The sequence below is a fragment of the Aspergillus neoniger genome, assembly GCF_003184625.1.
Source record: "Aspergillus neoniger CBS 115656 unplaced genomic scaffold BO87scaffold_23, whole genome shotgun sequence".
Classification (NCBI taxonomy): domain Eukaryota; kingdom Fungi; phylum Ascomycota; class Eurotiomycetes; order Eurotiales; family Aspergillaceae; genus Aspergillus; species Aspergillus neoniger.
The window spans coordinates 222,895-239,033 of NW_020291151.1; the positions used below are offsets into that span (position 1 = coordinate 222,895).

The 16,139-nt window shown below is 50.7% G+C and overlaps 3 protein-coding genes across 3 annotated transcripts; 1 reads left to right on the plus strand and 2 right to left on the minus strand.

The window, feature by feature from the left end:
• Positions 1-536: 536 nt before the first annotated feature.
• Positions 537-6,264, minus strand: chsE (chitin synthase class Va; the record flags this gene model as incomplete). Its single annotated transcript, XM_025627411.1, has 4 exons — positions 537-568; positions 625-5,855; positions 5,908-6,096; positions 6,152-6,264. The coding sequence occupies 4 exons, from the start codon at positions 6,262-6,264 to the stop codon at positions 537-539; spliced, it is 5,565 nt and encodes a 1,854-aa protein (XP_025478049.1).
• Positions 6,265-9,727: 3,463 nt separating this feature from the next.
• On the minus strand, positions 9,728-10,205 carry BO87DRAFT_103399 (uncharacterized protein). Its single transcript, XM_025617808.1, has one exon. The coding sequence runs from the start codon at positions 10,040-10,042 to the stop codon at positions 9,803-9,805; it is 240 nt and encodes a 79-aa protein (XP_025478050.1). The 5' UTR covers positions 10,043-10,205; the 3' UTR covers positions 9,728-9,802.
• A 163-nt stretch (positions 10,206-10,368) lies between these two features.
• On the plus strand, positions 10,369-16,041 carry csmB (putative chitin synthase; the record flags this gene model as incomplete). The annotated part of the gene is made up of 4 exons (XM_025627953.1): positions 10,369-10,661; positions 10,710-14,333; positions 14,381-15,645; positions 15,699-16,041. 4 exons carry the CDS (start codon positions 10,369-10,371, stop codon positions 15,794-15,796), a joined length of 5,280 nt encoding a protein of 1,759 aa, XP_025478051.1. The 3' UTR covers positions 15,797-16,041.
• Between the last annotated feature and the right edge of the window lie 98 nt (positions 16,042-16,139).

Here is a 16,139-nt window from a genome sequence, read left to right on the forward strand (position 1 = left end):
ACCACTAAGGTTGAATTTGTCGGTCTTAGTGCCATGAACTTGATAATGAAAGATTGGTAGCTTTGTGTGCATTATACATTCATTCTTTGTATATGTACTTGGCTGTAAAAAAAAAGCGATGACTATCTAATGAACATGGTCGACCTTGCAAGAAACAAATCAACCGCTCAATATGCCTCATAATGACAAACAGACATATGCAGGCAAAAACACACATTAGAAACAAGAGAAAAAGAAAACAAGAATATAAACATAATGTACAGCGCCACGCCAGAGCTGTTTTGTACAGCTAATGAAACAGAATGTAACAGGAACGACAACGACGTTCATTGATTAACCATGCGTTTTGGAGGGAGATTGTTTGCAGATAAAAAGATAACGATAACGATATAATGATGATGTTGATGCAATCGTCGTCAATGTCATGGACAGATGGAGGTTTTTATGATCATGTCAGCTAGAGTGAATGACTAGCTGTTTAATCGGCTATTGCGCATCCGGGTAGATGCCATTTTGGTAGTCGAGAAACGATCGGTTTACAGATTGCCGGCAAGAATGGCTTCGGTGGCTGTAGAGGAAATGATGTCAGTGAAATTCTAAGTAGATGTTTTTGTGCAGCCTTACCTGAGTTGATGTAGGGACGTTTAGCGTCAAGGTTGACGCCGAATCGTCTCTCAAGTTCCAGCTTGATGCTCTTCTTGGTCACCGTCATCAAGTCTGCGGTGCGCAGGATCTCGCGGATCTCCGACAAGAGGACATCGTCGGCTGGCAAGTGAGACAAGTCTTCCATCTCCATCTCCATGTTCCGGCTCATCATCTCTGAAGGTGCCAAAGACATGCGAGACGAGTAACGAGGAAGGTTGAACTGAGACACTGGTATCGAAGCCGGGAATCCGTACTCAGATTGCATTGGGTGGTAGGACTTGGTGCCGTAAGAGAACCCAGAAATCTCTGAACGATCGTCCCGCGAAGTCTGAGCTTCCCACAGTTCGGCCTGATATTCCTCCCACGTCTTTTTAGGGATAGACGACGGGTCAAACTTTCCTTCATCGGAGATAACAACCTTGCGGCCCTTCTCTCCAGTAATGACACGTGTATTACCCCAGGAGAAATCGTCCATATGCCAGAATGAGTACAGGGGCAGAGCCAGCGACGAAATAGGGATACCAAGGATGTAAATGAACATCCATCCAATCATGTCCCACTTACGCCGGAAGATGAAAATGAGTGCCTGCAGACCGTAGATGGCAGCCAGAAGCACGAATGCCGTCCATGGAATCGTGGATGTGTCATGAATGAGCCAGTAGATCAGGTAAACGATGTAAGCAACGGTGACAGGCTGGATGATTGTACTGATGAGATCCACAAACACAATGAAGCGCATACTGAAGCAACAGAAACCGCAAAGCTGATTCAGTGGTATCAGCTCAATTAGATTGTGGACCGTAGAATTAATCCACCGACGACGTTGCGACAAGAACACAGCGAAGCTCTCAGGGGCGATTGTGAAAGCTTTAGCGGCCGAGATATACTTCGTCTTGTACTTGGGATGATGCTTGATGAGCAGTGTTGTCAGATAACGATCTTCACCCAAGTGCAGCAAATTTTTCATGTGGAGAGTGTCGACACGGATTTCCGCATAGGCTTCAACGATCTCTTTGCTCACGAACAGAGGTTTCCCGCTTTCGGCTGAGCGGATGCGATACATGGTGAAGCAACCCGGCAAACAAGTAATGGATCCGAAAAGACTCTCAAAAGCTTTGACAAGGTTGTGGGAGATGTAGTATTCGTAGACTTGAATCATTGTCACCATTGACGTTTTGGCGTTCGAAAGAGCAGTTTCTCCACAGATACCCAAAATGCGGGTATCGGCCAGCAGGGTTGACACCATTCGTGTTGCAGCATCAGGAGCCACCACCGTATCGGCATCTACCTGTAGAATAAATTCATAGAACGTGGGATTGACACCGATGATGTTGCGTATCTGGTGATATATCTCCAGCTCCATAGGACTCATGGGAAGGTTGTAATGGACGCGGTTGAGGAACCGCATGAGCACCATCTGGGAATCACGCTTTCCTCTGTTACCTGGCCGAGCGACCTCGGAGGGTTTACCGACCTTGACAACAACCAGGAAAGGAACGATGTGGCCCATGACCTCATAAAGACCCGAGTAAATCTTACCCATATTGTGCTGTTTCATACCTTCGCCCAAACTTTCGAAGCTGAGCGGCTCGGGGTCGACGGATTCGGGTACGCCTAGGATGTCCAAGACGATTCGAGGGGTAGGACGATCGTTTCCTTGTCCGATAATCATACCATCACAAATAACCACGAGAAGTTTGCGTTTGTCATCATAGCGCATGCGAGCCATAGAGTCGATAGCACGGCGGAGGGATTCCTCGTCTTCAGTGTAGGCTGGGACTTGACAAATAATGAACTTGTCGAGATTCTCTGGGAGATTCTTTCTCGAGAATTGCAAGGCCGCCAAGAACTTGAAGACGACAATCAAACAGATGAAGATTGATATGGCGAGGATGAAGTAACGGGCAAACTGACAACGAGGCGAATTACGTGTATCCACATGGCCGACAAAGAAAAGATTGTCCAAGCAGAGCTGCATACGTTCGCGCATCACGTCGGATATTGCCAGGTCCTCCCAGTATTTTGTCAAATCTTGACCTGGCAGTCGTTGGAAAAGTTGCACAACAAGGTCATCCATGAAGTCCCGATCGACGTTAGTAGGGACCGATTCCCCTACAGGAGCTTGCACTCTTCGTCCTCCGGCCACATATGTCGTCAGGTCGTATACCCTCCCGTTGATACTTCCAATATACTGTGACTTGTCTCCCAAAGTTCTCAGGTATGTCGGGGTGTAGCCAACCCATCCCTTGAAGTAGTTCGCTTTGAGCATTATCATCTGCTCCTGGAACCAATCGGGGCGAGAGTCATTGGTGAAGTAACGGAAGTCGTGGTATACCCAATTGGTATCACTAGTACTGACGGTGGTCGCAGAGCCGGAGACGTTCGTGGAAGAGTAGTCCAAGAGCACTGTAGGGTCAATAGAGCCGGTTTTTCCTGGGCATAGAGCCGAGACCTGAACTGGGAAAAGACCGGTGGCATCGGTACCAGCATAGTTCTTGAGTTGTTTCTCCGGGACGATATCTGGGTAGTGAGACGGCATGAACTTGCCCAAATTGAAAACTATACCGCGAATCGCGACGAATGAATTATGCCCATCCTTGCCGTTGTGTGTGCTCAGCTCAGCCGAGGAATACACATGCTGTGTGGGACAAATCAAACCAGGGAAAGCGACGATGAAGAAGATTGCAAAGACACAACTGAACCAGATGATTAAGTTGATCGCAAGCTTCTCACGCCAGGCAATTCTAACATCCTTTCGGGACATGCGTCCAAATGTTTTGATCATAAAATCCGGGATATAGAAGGTGAGAAGGTAGACAATCGCCATCCAGCGTTTGCGACTTCCGGAAACAGGTGCCTCATCAACTTCCTCCATCTTCTTTTCGTTGCCCTTTTCGAGCATTTGTTCTCTCGTATCCAAATTCCGGAACATGTCGCCCGAATTGAATGCGGAGGCTCCAGCATCTGAGCGCCCATCGAACTCACGACTACTGGAGTACCCCTGTTTCCCATCCTCCCCGTAGATGAAACCACCCGGGGACTGATCAGATGGGCCGAGGAGTCGGACTTTTGAATCAGCGTAGCCTCCAGCCCGCGCGTGAAGCAGGTTATCCCCGCCTTCATCAGAGCCTTCCGCAGGATATACAGGGACAACACGCTCGCCTAATTTAGCAAGATCGGCCCAGCAGCGCTCGCTGAGAAAGACACCCGTGCTGCCTACCCTAGCTTCGTTCCCTGGCCACCGCTTCTCATCCAAGACGACTTCGGACTTCTCTCTGTCGCTTCCCACCACGACATTGCCAATCTCAGCTAGGCCGAGAAACTCGGCAAACGGGAGGAAGATGCTGAAGTCGGCGTTCCTGAGCCGCTGACTGATCTCCGCGATGCCAAAGGTCTGGACCTGTGCTCGCACGCACTTGCTATCGAACTGGTTCGCAATGCGGCGATCGTTGGGTTTCAGACAGAACACAAAGTAAGGGTTCAAATTGGCAGAATTCAAGCATTTACTAACGATATCCAATGAAGAGAGGAATTGGCCCGCAGCGCCTTGCATACCGCTAGCCAGCATCGTGCTCTTTCGGCGGCCGGAACTTTTTGACATGCTACCGGCTTGACTCTCGTATTCATCTTGATCGTCCGCTTCAGGTGCATCGAAGGCTAACCGAGATGGTCCAGCCTTCCGGCGAGCCATGCTGGGCATTCTCATAGGCTTGGAGCTCACCTGTGCCTGCATAATCGCGGTCCGCTCCTGAGGATGGGTGACTGTCTGCAAAGCTTCTTGACCAAAGAGGTCTCGCACGAAGTCACTACTTGTCGATCTCATCAGGTTCATGAGATCTCCCGAAACAACATCGCCATTCTCCTCCAAAAGGCCATGCACGGGGTAATCGACCTCTCCGGCGAAATGCTTCACCGTAAATGCGGACCGAGCACCTTGGGAGATCAGGGTAGTCCCTTGTCCCGTGCTGCCGACTGTAATGGCGGGGTTTTTGTTCTCGAACCGCTTTTTGACGGACTCGAGGAACTGAGAGTCGGTCCGGCCGCGCTTAGTTTGATCGTCGAGGATGCTCAGAAGGCCATTTCCTGATTTGAGTAAGCCACGAGTAGCATCGCTGTTGTCGAAGTAGCTTGTAGCAGGCACAGTAACTTCTTCACGATCCAGCATCTCAGCCTTCCGCTCGAAGAATGACTGCAAGCAGAAATTGTACAAAGACTCGGTGGCCGCATTGCTCAGGAGCTGATCGAGCGTAGAGCCAGTTGCGCTGGCCTGAGAGAATCCAGGGAAGTCGAGGATGGAGACAGTGTTCGCCACGCTGTCTTCAGCCGCACATATCCGCTGATTGATACCCTCAAAGATATAGGCCACCAGCAGCGAATATAGGGTGCGCGCGAGCCCATCCGCATTTTGCCGAGCGCCCTTCGGATCAAGCATCACTGTCACGCGTTCCCGACGAATCGTCTTCGTCCGATACCCGAAGCTGGTCTCCAGCTCTTCAACCCCCAATCCCAGGAATGCAGCGATAACAGAAAGGACATCCTTGTTCTTGACGACAGTGACCGTCTCGCCACCCTCATGAGAGTAACCGCCCGATTCCTCCGCTGTAGTGGTAGTGGCTTGGCCACTAACAAAGTCCAGCTGACCAAGGTGAAGAATGGTAGCAAGGATTTGACAGAATTCGGCGATCTCACTGCGAGGGAACTCCAATTTCCTGAGTGCGGTCTTGAAGTGTTGGAAACCATCAGCATCATTAATACCGACTTTAAGCTGAGTGGGGTGGCCGAGGTATCTCCACCTCTTGTGACCAATTGAGGCGCCTGAGAGCTTGCCACCACTCGTTGACACATGTATAGAACTGTCGAAGCCCAAGTGTTCCTTCTCCGCAGCACTGGTACCGGCTAAGAGATAGTAGAGCACGTGAAAACTACGTTCTCCCGTGGGCACTGAGGCAATGCGACTGCGCTCTAGCCTGTGGTCGATAATCTTACCACCGATCAGGGTGGGATTGACCGAGGAAGACCCGTCGTATTGCAGTTCCAGGAACAGTCCAGCTTTGGACGCAGTTGGCGTAGTCACGGACTTGGTCGTAGTCAAGGTATCAAAAACGAACGCAGCGTAAGACAGCTTCGACGAGAGTGGGGTCGAGGAAAACGAGAGAAATGATGATAACAGGTGTGAGCGAATGGCCGTCTTTCCAGAGCCGCTTTCACCACTAGAATGACTGTCAGCTTTCCACATAAGCAGTTATCGATATGTATGCTCACAGGAAAACAATGGCCTGGTTTTCTCCACGGGCACCTAGCCGAGTAAATGCACGTTTGGCGAGGTCTTCCGCCTCTCCCATAGCACTTCCTTCCTTGTCGCCATCGGGGCCGCGGGATGATGTTGTGTATGTGTTCAAGCTGATCAATGCCTGGGAGGAAAGACGGGCTGTCGGTAAGCCCACATGAAACCTTAGAGGCCGCTGTCAGTGAAATGAGCTTCATACTCTATGAAAGAAAACCCTACCGGCTTGCAAGGTGCGCGGTCAAGTGAGTATCCGACTGCAAATGCGCTGGTAGGGATGGTAACGACGATTGGGCATGAGACGGTGTACGCCCGGAGGGTGCAGGTCCAGCCATGTTGCTGGTGAGGTTACCACCTCAAAGGTTGAGGTTGTGGAAGTTGTCAGGCTTTCGCCGCAATCACCACAAGGGTACCTGCAACAAAATCTGTAAAGACTGTGGCCGACAGAAAGCGAGATCTTGTCTGGACCGTAATGGAACTCTTCAGGTATGCTTGGCCGAGGTGGACTATTTCCAGCCGAGGAATGTTCGATTATCTTGGATGGGGAATTCCTAATAGTCTAGGGAAGATAGGTTCATTGCTCGTATAAAAGGTAAATGCTAGCCGATCACAAGACAAAGGGCGATCGGGGACTATCCAAATCTCCAGTGTGGTGAATGTGAAATGGGAGCAGCCCTGCTGACGGAGGAGGTAGCGAGAGGCAGGCGTGGCGCGATCCGGCCAAACGATCGTATATAGGCTGTTTAAGATGGATAAACGAGGGATGCTCAACGGAGAGCCTTGATTAGATTAGAAAAACAGAGCCAACAGAACCGAAAGAAGAAGGAAAAGAGAAGAGTAAGGAAAAGAAAAAAGAGGCAGTCAACAATACAAGTGCGACAGAGAGGAAGAGCACAAGTTGCTGCTGGGAAGCTGTCCGGGGTTAAGCAGCGGAACAATAATATGGACTACTGTTGATAAAGGGAAAATCTTACAGACTTTGGGCTGTGGTTGGTCTAGCTGCGACTCGGCGCGCCAGCACTAACAGTCACTATGTTGCCCGACTGGGTAAGTCCGTATGGGACTGGTTACCAGACGGCGGGGGGGAGGGGAAGTTGCAAATTACTAGCGGGATGGTATCGAGGGGGTTTTACACGGTTTGGGGAGGGACCACTACAAAGTAGGTCGGTGACGGAGAAATCAATTGATTCATGTGGAAAGAAGAAAAAGGAAAATTCCACAGGCCAGAATGTTCATCCCGAGCGGCCAGAATCATGTCGGTCATCATCCACATCCCAGATAGTGCGGTGCTTGTTTCTTTCCCACTTCCCACCTTCCATGTCTCCTGATATTGGGGATTATTTTTGGGACGATGCATCCTGCGCTGACAGCCGAGGACCCGCGGATCCTCAGCCGGTGGGGATTTTCAGTCCGGTCGGTCGAACCGTCCCTTGATGGTCTGGTTACTGGTTAGGTTAAGACCCGAGCCAGTCAGTCAATGAGGGGACCATATTAGATTAATCCCACTGGCTGTGGGATGGTTGAGGAGGAAAAGAAGGAAAATAGAAAAAGAGGGAAAAAAGAAAAAAGAAGAGACATCGGTCTCAGTTCCCGCCTCGAGATATTTTGTCAATCCTTGAGCTGAAACCACACTGATTTCAAAAATTACTCTTTCTCTCATTCTGGGGTCTCAGATATACTACGCAGTAACTTCCCAGATATTATTACTTCATTACTCCGTACTGATGCGAAAAAACAACAGGACTGGCGAGAATGTGAGACGAGGCTTCCCGGCCGCCCCAATCTATTCTGGCAACCGGATTCAGTCTTATGTCAATCATTCAGCGCCACACGCAGGAAAAGGGGTCAAGTCTCCTGCCCTCCTCCTTTCACAGCAACTCACGCTTTGGTGACCGACAGGAACCGGGGGGCATGAGGCCTCAATATATGCACCCAGGCCTGCAGCGTCTCGAGTTGATACATATTACGAGTCAGTTGTCGGCCGGTTAGCGATCTGCGGTTAATATCTAATAACTGGGTGAATAGATACGTAGATACTAGATAGAGGATGGAGCCATGGGTGTCGATGGCGGAGACTTGACTGTTTGGGATTTAAATGCGAGTAGGCCAGAGCCGAAAAGAAAAAAAAAAAAATACTCACTCATATCCTCGGTCGGGAGATCGTGAATGATCACCCACCACCACCACTCACAAGAGCAGGGGGGAAAGGAAGAGAAAGATAGCCAAGAAGACCCTGAGGGGCCCGGGAAAACATAAAAGAAACAGGCTAAGCAGGTGGTCGGGGTGGACCGATTGGATCATTCGATCTGTTGATGAAACTAGGGGGGTGGGATTTCCCTTGTGGTTGCTGGTCGGCGGTAAAGCACTTACTCCGTAGAACACGCTGGAAGATCCAATTTTCTACCATCCATATCCACCCACAGATAATTGTGTTTTTCTTACTTACTCTAGAAGCTGTGTTGGATAGAGGCAGCCCAGAATCACAAATGACTGACCTTGTTAAAATGACTTTTGTGTGTCTTTGTTGAGAGAACGAAACGTCACCTGTAACAGTACAGCTTGAGGTTACCCAACTTTAAAGTTTCCCTTCATACCAGACCAGTCATTTATCTATTACTAAGTAAGTAGATAAATAGTTAGTCCTCACTAATGAGATACCCCTTCCCTATTCAACATGACTAGTCGGTCTCTACTACCAGCATCAGACAACCACCTTACCTATCTCGTAGACTACTACCGTGTCACACGGGCGGGTATTACGATTATGGATGCTGCAGAATAAAAACAATGGCCAGGTTTCTCGGAGAGGGGGGCGCGCACTCCTTTGGAACAAAAATAACAACAACTTCAAGGCGACCCGCCGGCACTGGGGGGCGCCATCGTAAATCATGCATGATCTCTTGGGTTTTTTCATCACAGCATATGACAGCTTTGCCCCTCCGCTCCCCAGTCGATGGATTTCCAGAAATAGCAGAGACAAAGAGAACGGACCCAACGATGTTGTTGGCAAGGTTGATAAGGTGGTGGTGGCAAGATGGTCAGCGGCCATTGGCTTTGACTGAGACATTGAATGTTGTCCTGCCGGGTAGATCCAGTCGCACTGGCTGAATGCTGGATGAGAGAAACCCTCAAAACCTCACTAGTACCGTACGATGAGATACGGCCTACCCGATTAGGTATCGAGCCCCAGTTCGGGTGAGACAAAGTGTGCCATTTATAGGGTCCTTAAGGGTCTAGGGCCATGGATCTGACCCTTTTAGCCCCCTCCATTGGTTGGCTGTAAAGTACTGCTGCACGCCACATGACATTTTCAGGGAGCCCTGATGCTGGCCCGGGAAATTTTCAATACTCCAGTGCAAGGGTTCTATTGCTGCTTACCTGCACCAGTAATGTATGTATCTGTGTATCTATGTATGCCTGCTGCAGGAGAACACCTTTTATTCTTTTTTTTAAAATTTCTTTTTCTACTTTTTCAAATTGGCTTTCTCGAAACCCTCGTCGCATTTCTCCGAACCGAACTAAACCCAGTAGTCGCAAAAAGTGTGCGAGGGGGAGGCGAAACGGTGTCCTCTTTCGGGAAGCTCCTAGTTCGGTTACTAAACGACCTATCGCCTTAGTTAGAGTTAGCTAGCGGATGGCTAGCAGCAACCATAGTGCTTTTCGCTCGGTTTTCTTTGCAATTGCAAGGCTTCGGGAGGTCCAGGATTACCAATGAGAAACCCGGGCGACGGGACAGAACCTCAATTGAAACAAGCAGCCCACCCACTCACTGCAGAAGTAATTTTCATCCTGCCATACCCGCCCATCCCCACTAGAGTTAAGCTGTTGGTGGTAAACTAAACCCAGAGATACCATACAAACAACAAATTGGGGTCAGCGGCCTCGCATCATGCTCTCGCTCTCTTTCTCTCTCTTCTCTTTCTGCTCTGTTGCTCGGTCGTCTGTCGGTTTAGTTCCCCTCTCACTGCTGCTTCTTTGATGTTCATTGTTTTGTGTTTCTGTCAGTACTGGCTGTGATTCTTTGCCTTTTCCTTCTCCGCTGCTTCTGCTGGTCCGTTGCCTCTGTGTTTTGAGCATAATCTTAATAATTTGCAGCCTTTCGTATGCCAACATTCGCTACGACCCATCGCTTCTAACGTTCGCTCCAAAAGATACCTATCGCCTGATCGCTGATCTATACCTGCGAATTATCTCGATCGTTGACAGTCAACTCCAGTGAAGTCAGCTCTTATTTTAGAAACTCCAAAGCACTTCCGTCGTTTGAGTTTATTCACATGCGTCCATCGCCTGCCACCCGGTGAAGCTTGCGACACCCCATGCTTTGACCAGCGCTCGATATCCTTCCACTCGTTCAACCTGGTTTATAAGAGCGACCTCCGGATTGGCACTGCGCCTTATCACTATCGTTATACAAGTTCTGGGTCAAGCAGAAAATAGCTATGTCAACTCGTTTCTCGGTCTATTCTAGTCATTCCACGGGCGTTTCCTCGTCCCGTCCAAGTGCTCCCTCAACTGTGACGACAACAACGCTGCTGAATGCGCTGCATGCACATTACAACTCGGGGCAGCCCTATCAACTGGATGCAGGGACAAGCTTGGTGGTGAACACATGGGTTACCGCTACCCGAGCAAACCCCAATGGTCAAGAAGGAGGGACGATAGATCGGGATTTGGCACTCAGAGCTTGGGAACATGCACGAAGACGAGCAGAAGATGGTTGCATTGTGCTATGGTAAGCATCGAGCTCTTAATTACATGGACTGAAGGCTAACTTGTTCAGCTCGACCCATCAATCAACTCCATCCATATTTGAACCTTTCCTGGCGGCGCTACCTCTTACCACTCCGAACATCGCATTTACCGCTCTTACAGCTCTTCGACCCTTCCTGTCCGCTGTAACCTCCTTCAACCCTTCTTACTCTCTGTACTCTGCTCTGTCTGCTCGCTACTCCATCAACCTGAAAGGTGATGTTGTAGGCCTCTCACTGGCACTGTCCACGTCTGGCATCAATGTGCGCAAAGGCCTTCTTGATATCCCTACAGAGGCCGGTTATCGAGCATTTGACGTGTTCTATTACCTTCTAGCGTCGATCTCGACCCCTGCAGAGCGAGAGTTTCTGAACCTGAAAGATGCCTCCTCGTACGCTCTGCTCAGTAAGTCGGGTACATATACGCCGCCTCCGTACCTTCCCACCGCCGACGACGCTGCTGCTGCGGAAGACTTCAGAGCTGCGCTCAAGTCGATCGGCATCAAGGGAGCGGCTCAGCGTGGTCTCCTGTCCACCCTTGCCGGTCTGCTGAAGCTTGGTAATGCCACTGGCTTTTTGGTTGACCAGGAAGATCTTGAGGAAGCATGTGACGAAGTGGGTGGTCTGCTCGGGTTGGATCCGGAGGTTCTGCTGCACAGTTGCTCCACTGATGATCGCGAGGTGCTGATCTCGGGGATTTACGAGGCACTGGTTGACTGGGTGATTGAAAAGGCCAACGAGGCCATTTCCAGCGAGCTTCAAGCGATTCTCGACAACGACCCCAGCACCAGTGGTGGCTCTGGTCCTGGCGGCCAGTGGACTGATGATGACACGGTCAGCATTTCTGTGGTGGATATTCCCAGACCTGCTCTAGGAAAAGCTGTGGCAGTTCGCAACGTGTTCGATGACAATACTGGTATCAACGCGGAAATGAAGGAGGATGGCGTCACTGTTCCTCCTGTAGGACATGCTATTGCAAACGATGTTTCCTCTGCGGTAGCTCAGGTTGAGGCGGACCTCGGAATCACCACGGGTTCTGCTTGGCAGGAACGCGAGTATGAACTCGGCAAGCGACAAGAAGTGCTGGAGAAGGTTGGGCTGGAAGTCGACATGGACTCGTTCCTCCGAAAACTTTTGCTCCCTGTTGAATCCGAAGGTATCACGGTTGGGAAGCGGGGCCGGTTTGATCTTCCCACCACGCTGGGAAGTAGCAGGGTCTGGCACCATATCTCCGTCCACCCGACTGATGATCTGCCCGAGACACTCAACACCTTCTCGCCGACGGCCGCCTGGTCAGCCGGAGTCGTGTCCCGGCAATTGCGGGAATGGAGACTTGCTGAATGGGCCAACCGACGCCTCAGGCAGATTGACTTTACGGCCGACTTCGACATGGATGAGTTCGTCGGCCGTTATTGCCGTCTCGGATGCGCTGAGGGTCGGGATGGTGTTGAGAGTTGGTTGATGGAGAGAGGCTGGACCAACGGAGATGCCTTCGTGGGTCACCAGCGAATCTGGATGAGAGAAAGTGCATGGTGGGAAGCTGAAACAATGCTTGACATGAAACCAGACGAGCCCGCGACGGCCAACCCTTTCCTATACGGGAACACCATGCTCGATGCCGGGATGCCCCATTATGCGGGAACTCCTATGGCAGAATCCACCAGCCTTCTGGGCAGTCGAGACGACCTTCTCAACCACCGCCAGAGCACGTTGGCGCCCAGCTTCCATGGAGGCGCCAAATCAATCGCGCCAAGTGTCCCCCAGACTCTAAATATGGGTGGCGATTATGGTCTCGGCTCGAAGGGTGATACTAGGAAGTGGGACAATCCGTATTCTGACGAATACGCCCATTATAACAACGGCGAGCTCGACCCTGAAGTCGGCGACCCCAAACACATTGAAAAGAAGCCCATTACTCAGGGCCGACGCATCTGGGTCGGATTTGTCTGGGCGTTGACTTTCTGGATTCCATCATTCGCTCTGCGCTGGATTGGCCGGATGAAGCGTCCCGATGTCCGGATGGCCTGGCGCGAGAAGCTCGTTCTGATGCTTATCATTCTGCTGTTCAACGGTGTGGTTTGCTTTTACATTATTGCCTTTGGTGATCTGCTCTGCCCGAACAAGGACAAGGCTTGGAATGAGAAGCAACTAAGTTGGCATGCTCTCGACAACGATTTCTATGTCAGTATTCATGGAAACGTCTACGACATTACCAAGTTCTGGAGACTTCAGCACAGTGATTCTTCGATTGAAACGACAACGAGCAACATGAAGCCATTCGCGGGTGAGATTCTGGATCAGTATTTCACCCCTCCGTTGACTCGCTTCTGCTCGCCATACGTGACGGAGCAGTCAGTCACTCTGCAGTTTAACAACACCAATGCCCTCGAGTATCCCAACGCAGAGCACTACTGTGGATCTTATCACACCCCCAGTACCACCACCAAGCTGCACAACATTACTTGGTATGAGGACATCTTTTTGCCCAAGATCAAGACCTATTACAAGGGTCCCCTTGTTTGGTCGAAGAGCACCGTACAAAAACAAGCAACGGATAGTTCACGGTATTGGGTCATCGTTCACGACAAAATCTATGACCTTACGGACTACTTCTATACCGCCGAATTGTTCGATAATGACGACACTTACGCATTCCTACCGTCGAGCGTAACCGACTTGTTCAAGAATTATGCGGGTGAGGATGTTACCGACAAATGGCAGAACACAACAGACTTCCAGCAGTCACAGACGTGTCTTGACTATGTCTTCTATAAAGGCAAAGTGGATTTCCGTGACAGCCCCCGCTGTACGGTTAACAACTGGATTCTTCTCTCGTTCACGGTTCTCATCTGCGTTGTTATCCTCGTTAAATTTGTTAGTGCCCTTCAACTTGGCTCCAAGCGTCGTCCTGCACCACAGGATAAGTTCGTTATCTGCCATGTGCCGGCGTACACAGAAGGTGAGGATGCGCTGCGTAAAGGTCTCGACTCCCTCACGGCTCTTCAATACGACAACAAGAGGAAGCTCATCTTCGTCATTTGCGACGGTATGATTGTTGGTGGCGGAAATGATCGTCCTACGCCTAAGATTGTTCTCGATATTCTGGGAGTCGACCCGAAGGTTGATCCCCCGGCGTTGCCGTGCAAGGCCATTGGCCAGGGTAGCGAGCAGCTGAACTACGGCAAAGTGTATTCTGGTCTTTACGAGTATGAGGGTAACGTGGTCCCGTATATTGTCGTTGTCAAGGTCGGCAAGGAGTCGGAGCAGAGTCGGCCCAAACCTGGAAACAGGGGTAAGCGTGACTCGCAGATCATGATGATGCAGTTCCTCAATCGGGTACACCATCGTTCACCTATGTCGCCGCTGGAGCTGGAGATTTTCCACCAAATCAACAATGTCATCGGTGTCGACCCTGAGCTCTACGAATACTGTCTGATGGTGGACGCCGATACCAGTGTCCGTGAAGATTCACTCAACCGTCTGGTTGCCGCTTGTGCCAACGATGCACGCATTGCTGGTATTTGTGGTGAGACTAGTCTGCAGAATGAAGAGCGAAGTTGGTGGACGATGATTCAGGTGTATGAGTACTATATTTCACATCACCTGGCCAAGGCGTTCGAGTCGCTTTTCGGTAGTGTCACATGTCTACCCGGATGGTAAGTTGATTCAATCCTTCGACAAGTTCATTGACTAACAGGAACAGTTTCTGCATGTACCGTCTGCGGACCGCCGACAAGGGCAAGCCTCTGATCATCTCTGACAAGGTTATTGAGGAGTATGCAGACAATGATGTTGATACTCTTCATAAGAAGAACCTCCTGTCGCTTGGTGAGGATCGTTTCCTGACTACGCTTATGACGAAGCACTTCCCGGAGATGTCCTACAAGTTCATTCCGGATGCATACGCCAGTACGGCCGCGCCAGAGACCTGGTCGGTCTTGCTGTCGCAGCGTCGGCGTTGGATCAACTCAACCGTGCACAACCTGGTGGAAGTGGCCATGCTGAAAGATATGTGCGGATTCTGCTTGTTCAGTATGCGATTCGTCGTGTTGGTTGATCTTCTCGGAACGGTCATCCTGCCTGCGACTTGTGTCTATCTGGGCTACCTGATCTACCGTGTTGCCAGTCACACCGGTCCCTTCCCTATGATTTCGATTGTCATCCTGGCAGGTGTTTATGGTCTCCAGGCGATCATCTTCCTTCTGAAACGGCAGTGGCAGCACATTGGCTGGATGATCATCTACATTTTAGCCTATCCTATCTACAACTTCATTCTCCCGCTCTATTCGTTCTGGAAGCAGGACGACTTCAGTTGGGGTAGCACGCGTATTGTCATTGGAGAACAGGGCAACAAGCGCGTGGTGGCAGTGGACGACGAGGGCTTCGACCCGCGCAGTGTGCCGCTACAGCGCTGGGATGACTACGCGCTGGCCAACAACCTGCCGGGACGGCGCGGTGACTTTGGTATGAGCCAGGAGAAGATGTACAGTGGCCGTTATGATGACATGGCGCTGGAGATGGATGACATGCACTCGAACTATTCCTCGGTGAAGCCGGCGTCGACGATCCTGACTGGGTTCCCGCATCACCAGGGCCGCCACGGCAGCCCGTACATGCCCCCGCAATCTCCAGCACCGTTTGCCAACACCCCGGGTAACCGCAACTCGCACATGTCGAGTCTTACGCGATACACGGATCAGCCGTTTGCCAGTGGACATATGGCGTCACGGTCGGTGGGCAATCTCAGTGTGCCGGATGGATTGACGAACCGCCACAGCGTGGGGCTGATGCAAAGCACGGAGAACCTGCTCGGGCGGCCCAACTCGCGCAGTCCCGTAGGTGGGATATCGCGACCTGTGAGTGCGTTTGACTTCCGGGGAAGCGGCGGGCCCGACGAGGGGTCGATCACCGAGGCGATCCGCGCCTGTTTGGCGGAGGTAGATCTGGACACGGTGACGAAGAAGCAGGGTGAGTTATGTTCCACTGAGGTGAAAGGATAAGATGCTAACAAACCAAAACAGTGCGCGCATTAGTCGAGCAGCGACTACAAACGACGTTGATAGGCGACAAGCGGGCGTTCCTCGACCGACAAATTGACCATGAGCTGGCCAATATGTAAAAAGTCGATGTGAGGAAGAGACGGGATGTAATGGGTGTAATTGATTTTGTTTTCCAGTGTATACGCGAGCATACATAGCTATCATTTGGCAGTATATGAATTTCGGGCGGGCGTTAGCGTGGGCAACATTCATTGATGTGTAAAAATTGAATGTGCATTATCAGCGTTATGTATACAATGTTAACTTGGTTGCATTTGTTGATGACAGACAGACAGATAAAACAAATAGATGCATTAGCGCCGCACATGTTGCATGGAACAATTCCAGAGGGGGGACACCGGAGCTAAGTAATCCTCTTCCGCACAAAAGAACCATTCATAAGTAACCTTCCTTCCTTAACCC

Bases quoted from the DNA above. Each gene is read 5' to 3' on its own strand.
- BO87DRAFT_103399 (XM_025617808.1), bottom strand. From the start codon at position 10,042: ATGTTGGCATACGAAAGGCTGCAAATTATTAAGATTATGCTCAAAACA.